The following is a 9,335-nucleotide window of genomic DNA, read 5'->3' on the forward strand; positions in this document are numbered from 1 at the left end:
GGGAAAGTGCTGCATCTTTCTTTTCTGTACATGCTAAATGAAAAGGTTAAGTTTTGTTTTGAATGTTTTCACAGAACTAATCATATTGGCTATTGTCTTGTTTTTGCCTTGCAACTCGTAGTTCAATACATTTAATTTCTTTGTGACATCTGTCAAAAAAGCTAAATCGAGCAACCATTCAGTGTTTGACAGCTGTGTGGTATCTTCATTTCTAGACTCCATGAAAGCTTTGACTTCTGGCAATAGGGAAAGGAATCTTCGCAGTATTCTTCCCCTGCGAAGCCATCAGATCTGAGTGTGCAGTAAAAGGTCACCATACTCAGCTGAAAGTTCTTCAAGGAACAATTTGAAGGTTCGGTGCTGCTTGGCCTTTGCACAAATTGAATTAATAATTTTAACAACAGGAGTCATCACATGATCAAACCCCATTACCTTGGAACATATTGCCTGTTGATGTATAATGCAATGGTAGTTTAATAACGAAGGGAAACTCGGATCTGCTTTACAATTGGCAATGAAACCAGAATGACGCCCTATCATTGCTGGTGCACCATCAGTTATCGCCACTAACTTTTTCAATGGGACATTTTGTTTCACAAAATATTTTTTCATCTCATTGTGGATGTCAGATTCTCTGGTTGTGGTTTTCAGAGGCAACAGAGTTAAAAATTCTTCTTTATAAGTGAAATCTTCAAAAACCATTCTAAAAAAGATAGCCAACTGTGCAATATCGCTTGCATCAACAGATTCATCACATTGCAGAGAAAAATATTTACATGTCTTTAAATCCCGCTCCAACTGCTCTATCATGTTGACCGATAATGCAGATACCCTTCTTACCATAGTGTTTGATCCCAACAGCACATCTGAAATGCCAGACATAATTTCAGGGCTATATTTAAAGTCTTTGAATAAGGAGTGGGCCATTAAAAACATTGCTTCCTTCACAATTGCTCCATCTGAAAATGTTGCTTGGTGCTTGATCAAGTGATGAGTAACTACGAAGGATGCTTCAGTTGCCACAGTGGCTTTCTTCGTTGGCTTTGTAAAAAAAGATTGCTGTGTCTGCAATGCAGATTTCAGTTCATTTACTTTTTGTAACCTCAGGCTGCTTCCTTTAGGGAACTTCCTCTCAAAATGCATGTGCTTTGTTGAAAAATGCCTCTCAACATAGCCCTTTTTCCCCACTGCAACTTTTGCTCCACAGATTAAACACACACAGTTGTCTTTGATTTGTGTAAATAAAAATTCGTTCTCCCACTCTTGATGGAAGTTGTAAGTCTTCGGCCTTTTGGAGGGACCTGGCTCTTCACACATCATTGGTTGTTGAGGCTGTAGCAAGAGTAAAAATGTTGACGAAGTCCACATCCAATAGAAACTTTGATGATGTCAGCAGTCAGCCCAGTGAACACCATCCCCTACTATTGGCCCTTAGGATTAGAACTAATTATAGGGATGGGGAATGTTTAGCATCACATATTGAAACACAAGGTAATATTGGAATAAGCATTAAGTGGTCAGATACAGATGTGACCTCTTTCCTTAATAAAATAGTACAGGACAACCTTTTGCAATTGAAAGCATGTATGGATGGGAATACCACTTTGCCCCATATCATCGCTGCCTTTTGTAATATCACACCTACAATTGCAAACAACTTAAAAACCACGGGTAAGAATATATAAACAAAGAAATACTGGTTTGTTCGCTCATCGCTGGTCAAAAGCAAGCCAGGACCTTAAAAATCCCTAACAGTTAGACCAAGAAATAGTGAAAAGATCAAAACCATGAGAACCTTTATCAACAGCCTCTAAACAAGAGAAAAATAGCGCTACAAGAAACGGCATGGATAACCAAGTGCAGGCAGCGGATACACGAGATATGACTTTATTTTGGAAAATAATGAATCAACCCTTTCTCAAGGACCAGACATCTTCTAGGGTGTAGGAACAATGAATTAATTTACATCCTATTAGTAAATGCACTCTTTCTAAAGGAGGGCACATCCATTTATGTTACACTGATTTAAGTAGTGTGTTTGACCTTGTAAATCATTCTACATGATTTACAAGGTCAAACACACTACATTTTGTCCAGAATCTGACATAATTCTACATAATTATGTCAGATTCTGGACAAAATGGGCGCCCTCAAACAGGGGGGCAGAGGCAAGAAAAACGGCACAAACAGGGGTCAGAGACATAAAATCTCGCCGGCGCAGCAGCCTACGCAGGCCGAGACCTAAGAATTGCCAGATATAGTAAAATGCATGCAGTCATGGTACGGTAAAGCAAAACTTGGACTGTTCCTTAAGCACATTTCACTAGAGAGGAGGAGAAAGTGTAGTGTTCAGGATTGTTTCACTCACTGTGCACTGGCCGGTCCGATAAAATGTGCAGGGCTGATTTGGGTTCCCAATCCGGCGCTGAGGTTGTCACCTAAATTACTAAGGCCCCTCCAGTTATAACAAGTGTCTCGAGCAAATAAATAAGTGCAAATTACTGTTGCGCCTGGGGAGAGGGGGGTATGTGTAGTAAGGCCCCATGAATCACAGTGAAAACTTTCTTTTAAATTAATTTACGTAGCAAACAAATGCAAGCTACTTGCTTCTTATAACATTATTTCATAACTTTATCGACTAGTTTTGCAGCATTGTGATGTGCACTTTAAACTCATTAACTCACACTGTGGAATCCATATGCCAGCGAAAGTAAATACGAACTAGCATGTTAGTCTTTAAAGACAAAAATATGTTGTTGATCTTTATTGGAATGAGAATGAGAATGAGAGGCAAGAAAAACGGCACAATCAGGGGGGGGAGAGGCATGAAAAGTGAAGTGTTTTACCTAATAAGATGTAAGAAGAATTACAATTCCTTCTGCCTCCATGCTGCAGGTAGTCAATAACAGAATTTAACACTTTGATCGTTTGTTTCAATGAATGTCTATTTATGATACTTTTATGATTATGGTCAGTTCTATATTTCTGTGCCGGGTTTTTGGTGTTTAAGTACTTTCATCTCATGGCTGGTGAGAAGGGAGAGTGTCTTGTTTAGTGTTCTGCACTGCTTTGATGACCCTCTGTTGCTGACCCCTCTGCTTTGGCATGGTGGTGCAAGCTAGAAGACAAGGCATGGCAGTTCGGGTTGGGCTGTTCCCTTTAGGCACAGGGTCAAGACTGAATTTGCATATAGCTGGGTCTGAGCTGAGGTGGGAAAGTGAGCTAAAGAACGATGATTGATTGGTTGAAAAGTTTCAGCACTCCGTCCATCATCTCTTCGTGTTTGATAAAAAATGGGAAGGACAAGTGGACCCACAAGAACACTTCTGATCAAAACATACCAAACCCCATTTAGTTTGGCTCATTATGGCCTATGCTATTCATAAAAGTGTCCACTACTTCTGTGCTGTGCCTACATCTTAGCACTGGGTTTCCTGAGGGTTAGGACACCTGCTGGCGTGGACTCAAGCTTTTCCCCAGAAGGCAGCTGTCTAAGGCACTACTTGAACAGCAGGATGCGCAGCCAATACCCAATTGTGTCCGAATTCTAGCCAATGCATTGTGGGGCTGGCATGAACATTTTTGTCACGACTGATTTCGGTTTCCAGTCTGATCCTGCCTAGGCTTGCTGGTTAGACCTATATGTGTAGCATGTTTTAAAATATTTCTAATTAAAATTGCTTGCATCCATGAAAATATTAGAAAGATTCAATCAAATTGCGTAAAAGAAAAACTGAAAACAAGAATACAAATGTTTCTTAGTTCTATTTGGACAAAATAAAGTTAGATTTGATGGGGGGATGATCAGAGCCACTGGAATCATACAACATTGGCGGACCCAATCATGTTGTAGGTTTGAGTACATTGTGCAGCAAGAAAGAGCAAAATATGTGCCTAAAGCAGCATATTCTATGGCAGTATTTCACTAGTTTGCCCGTTATGTATCGCTAATTGTTTAACTCTATTGCTACCACTTTACGATAGGTAACCAGTTAACCTTTGCAACTGGTTGACTACTACACGGCACCACACTCCCAACGTTCTTTTAGTAACTATGTTGGAGCTAGAAACAGAGTCATATTTTATATTGAAATCTGCAAATTGTGCCACAAATGGCTGATAATGTAGCTATTCTTGTAAATCCATACCTATGCGGAGAATACTGCGGGCATAGAATTGCATAATCACAGAAGCCCTGGATATGATCACTCTTTTTGCCCCGTTAACTCTTTTTGGAGCAGTAGTTGGTTTGGGTTTAGTTTGGTTCAAGGGCCCCCCCTGATTGTGCTGCTTTTTTGTGCCTCTCCCCCCTGATTGTGCCGTTTTTGTGCTTGTTTGTGGCACGAAAAAGCGGCATAATCAGGGGGGAGAGGCACGTAAAAGCGGCACAATCAGGGGGGGAGGCACGAAAAAGGCACGAAAAAACGGCACAATCAGGGGGTGAGAGGCACGAAAAAGCAGCAAAATTGGGGGGGGGCACGAAAAAGCAGCACATTTAGGGAGGGAGAGGCATGAAAAAGCGGCACAATCAGGGGGGAGACGAAAAACAGGACAATCAGGGGGGGTAGGCACAAAAAAGCAGCACAATAGGGGGGAGCACGAAAAAGCGGCACAATCAGGGGGGAGATGGAAAACGGCACAATCAGGGGGGATAGGCAAGGAAAAAATGAGCTTACCTGCAGTGGAAGGCACGTCTCCTGGCTGCTTCTGGCGGGCTCCTACTGATCCTGGCTGCTTTTGGCGGTCTCCTATTGCTCCACGCTGGCACCCGTCGCACAATGGAAGACAGTGCGATACCAGCGCGTTTTCAGAGAAGTCGGAAGCTCCAGGAGAGGAGCGTCAGCGCGTCATCGTGTCATCCTGTTCTCCCGCCCCATCCACACATTATGCCCAATCCAAGCGAAGGGCTAGACGAGCTACTCCCGGGGTCTCCGCAAGCTACTGGTAGCTCGCGATCGACTGGTTGGAGACTCCGGATCTCTACGTCATCCAACTCTTCCAAAAACAAATTCTCAGATCATTCTTGGGAGCATAATTATTAGTTATTTAACTAATATTAATTATTAATTATCAAATATTAATTAATTAAAAATAAACTGCTTTCCACCCATTACCCCTATAAACCCACAACCTGCACCTAAAAAGAATCACACAATTAACATAAGTCATCAATTAATTAATTAATATTAATTAACAACTAATTATGAATTCATTGTAAATAAATTACTTTCCACCCTTCCCCTATAACCCCACAACCTGCACCTAAAAAAATGACACAATTAACATAATGACACAATTAACATAATGATCGATTAATTAATATTAATAATCTATTTATTAAAAATAAATGACATCCCACCCTTTACCTCTATAAACCCACAACCCGCACTTATAAAAATTACACAATTAACATTATTAACTTATTAATTAATATTAATTAACAACTAATTAATAATTATTTTAAAATATATTACTTCATACCCTTTACCCCTATAAACCCCACAACCCACACACGTCCCCACTATCTTGGGCTGTATAGACTTGCTCAGCCCTACAAGGAAGGTAAATTAGAAATCCATGATCACCACTCCCTGTAAATTGACTCGAATAAATATAAAAAGTATATTTTGCTTCAAACAGGCCTACTACACTGGTCCTTACCTTGCAGGCAAATCAGGCAGTGTTTTATCAAAAAATGTAACTGCTTTTTTTCTTTCACTATTTTTTCTTTTTCGTCTTGCACAAAAGCACCCTAAAACAAACACTTTCCTATGCACTCTCTTTGAGAAACCAACAGAGTTCATGTTTGGATGGATGAATGCATTATTTGCAGTTTTGTCTTTTGTTTCCCCTGGAGAAATATGCATTGGTATCTCTCTCACAGAATGACCAATTGACTTAGCAGACAGATTGTTACAATGCTAAATGTACTTTGTAATGTAAGTAGATCCAATAGTCGTAGATGTTCTTAAATAGATGTTTATTTATATTCGAGTCATGTTTAAATTAACTCGGATTTCACTGCGCAATATAATGTCAAAAGGCTTAACTGTCACCTTGAATTTAAAAAGAGAAGTGCGCGAGGAGCGCCTGAAGCCTACCTTCCTTCAGCTCTTTGTGACGTTTAGAGCAGCTGTGTCCCCTGAGCCATCCAGCATTACGTAAAAAACGTATCGCCATATTGTGTTTACACAGGTGCTATATTTTTGAGTCACGTCACGTTATTTTACAACTGTACTGCATCTGCTAACCACGTTTGCTCTTCTGCGCATGGCAATAAAGTTAAATTGACAGCTTTCTTTTCCGGAGTTTTATTTTTCCACCGTCTAAGTAAATACTGGATTTAGGCTGTACTGCAGCTACATAATGATCAGCATAGACGTTCCCTGAGTCACCCGGACTTGCATCAAGAGACGTGCCACCGTCTTTAAAAGTGAAGTTCACTCGGATATCTGAAAATGTGGCAATACCTGAAATCCTGAAGATGTGGCAATACCTGAAATCCTCACTTCTACATGAATTAACTGTATGCAGAGACAGTTGTCAACTCGGCGCAAGTAGTAAGACACACATCTTCTCTTCCAAGGACAAAAGAGAATTACGTAAACACACACATCTTCTCTTTCAAGGACAAAAGAGAATTACTAAAAACGTTCAAGGTTACAGTAAAACACACCAATTGGCCAGACTGGTATGAAGACATGAACCGACGAACAGAAGACAATGGAGAGAAACACAAAAAAGATTACGAGAAAAGTACCTCAAACTCACACACACACACAGGCTGAGCAGCAGGGAAAGAGATGATCAGGATATAACACATCTCCCTCTTTTAAAACAATGAACACAAAAGAAAGCAGGAGAAAAAAAATACAGTATGCCCTGATGATGACAAGGTCAGGATTTCAAATAAGCAGTCAACATAAGAAAATGAATGACTGTAAATAAAAATTATGAAATAGCAATATATCATAACATAAGAATTGTTGCATAAAACACAAAAAGAGGAATAATATCCTCTCGCACAAAACCAATGCAAAATCACATAATGCATAAAACACGAAAAGAGGAATAATATCCTCTCGCACAAAACCAATGCAAAATCACATAACCACCATCCCCCATCACAAACCAAACCCAAAATATCACCAATCATGTCAGTTGGCCAGACTGTCACGAAAAGCAATAAACAGGGAACCCAACTAAATAAAATGCACGGAGTATATGACTTCCCAACGGCACTCTGTATAAATGAACACCTCTAAATGAATAGAGCACTTACGTGGTTCAACAAAATAAATCATGTATACAACTGAGCATTAACAGAACTGAGGACTCTGCAACCTCATATAATTCAATCTGAAACAGATGGAGCGCCTCAAACAATGAGCACTTACGTGGCTCCGCAAAATATGCATACTAAAAGTCCAAAATGGAGAATTAATCTTCAGAAAATACACTGAAACAGATGGAGCGCCTCAAACAATGAGCACCTATGTGGCTCCGCAAAATATGCATACTAAAAATCCAAACTGGAGAACAAATCTTCAGAAAAATACACACTAGAATTGAACACCTCAAAACATTTGAGCACTTAAAGTGGTTCAAAGCAATAAATGTAGTCCCTGCACGACTCTTCGCAGTAAAAATGTGAACACCCTCTATTAGAATAGAGCACTATGAAATAAGTGGTTCATCAAAACATACAGTATAATCCATCAAAATAACAGTAAAGAAGCACTTGAATAAAATATTTCAGCACATAACAGTTCCACGCAGTAAAAGTAAATAAATCAGTCACTCTGAACACAAACATGTAAATAAATACACATGTGTTTAGCAAATAATTCAAAATAAGAAACTAAAACAATAAAAGTAGTCACCGTTGTCAACCGGAAAAAATGCTAGACGTTGTAACTCATGAAGAAATAAACAGTACCTGCGCTGAAGAAAAATAACGAAATGCACTCCTTGCATTTTTCCCACGTGTAAAAATTGTAATTAATTTCAGTATATGAAGGTCAAATGTGGCGCTCTGTTTATTTTAATCACTTCGTGCAGAAAGAATTGTACCACCACAGACCTAAACAGAGGGACTGAACTAGAAAAAGACACGTCCAGAAGAGGTGCAGGTTATGACGTGCTGAAATGAAAATACACTTTTGAAGAATCTTGAAGATGGCAGCACGTTTTCCAACGTCGTGCCGGGTGGTTAAAGGCACAGAAATGTTCTCATAGATACAGCGCAGTGTCATTGACGCAAGCACGTCATCACAACAGGAAAAGAGAGAACATTGAACTCTTGTGAGGCTGCAGGCAAGATGAACGCGCTGGATGCACGCGCTGGTGCCACATTTGAATGGTTTGATGACGGTTGAACTGCTGAGTTAGACAGGCAAGATAAAAATAAATCTTTTACAGTTCGTAATCCAAATGCTTGACTTACAAATTCATTTTCCATGTCAGGCTGCATATAGGAAAAACATATCATGAACGAAGTGAAAAGCTCTTCAAATGCCTTCACTTCGACCAGTTGCCCCATAAATCTGTAATCATCAGACAAGCAGGGTCGGAAAGGGCACAGCAAAAACAGATGATGACAGATAAAACCCATGACTCCGGCAGGTGCAATAACGAAGCCTTTCCCCTTTACAAAATCAAGCCGGTGTCCAGGCAGTTAACTCTTTAAGTTGCAGGAATCCACGGATATTCACACAGGGGCTTTATACCAAAAATAAAGTCAAGTGTAGCTTTCACTTAACAACTGTCTCCTTGAAAACACACTGCAGGCTTATGAATCAGCACAGTGCAAACTGAATTAACGTTTTAAAAATAGGAACAGGTTTGTGAAGATGGTTTAAACTACGTGAAACATCAACGTAACCTCATCAATCCTTGTTTTTGAATTTGACACAGCATATTTATGAAGGTAAAAACGTCGAAAGAAAGTTGCTCATCCACAATGAAAGCATATTTAACGGATGACAGAAGCAAAGTTCAAAACATCCCAAAATTGGTCGTAATAGCAGGTTTCAGGTCTCAAACTCCAGCTCACAAAATATTTAAAATAACCATTTGTAGACGGGTTGATTTAAAGCAATATGAGTCAAACATTGTCCAACGCCCAAACCATACCTTTAGAAAAGATGTATTCAGTAGGCTGTCAGATGTATCATGACACCGGTGGGGCATCAAAAAGCGTTGCTTGTTTTCATTTAAAAGCTTTTCTTCACATCTTGTAGTTCCATGTTTCAAATATAGTTCCGGCACGCGTAGTTCTTTCTCCTCGTCGCCATTGTTACAATGCTAAATGTACTTTGTAATGTAAGTAGATC

The 9,335-nt window shown here is 39.7% G+C and overlaps 1 protein-coding gene across 1 annotated transcript; it reads right to left on the reverse strand.

Moving 5' to 3' along the window:
- Positions 1-285: 285 nt before the first annotated feature.
- On the reverse strand, positions 286-1,317 carry LOC147721186 (general transcription factor II-I repeat domain-containing protein 2-like). The gene has a single exon (XM_086967270.1). The coding sequence runs from the start codon at positions 1,315-1,317 to the stop codon at positions 286-288; it is 1,032 nt and encodes a 343-aa protein (XP_086823396.1).
- Positions 1,318-9,335: the final 8,018 nt, after the last annotated feature.

The sequence above is a fragment of the Lissotriton vulgaris genome, chromosome 4_1, assembly GCF_964263255.1.
Source record: "Lissotriton vulgaris chromosome 4_1, aLisVul1.2, whole genome shotgun sequence".
Taxonomy (NCBI): domain Eukaryota; kingdom Metazoa; phylum Chordata; class Amphibia; order Caudata; family Salamandridae; genus Lissotriton; species Lissotriton vulgaris.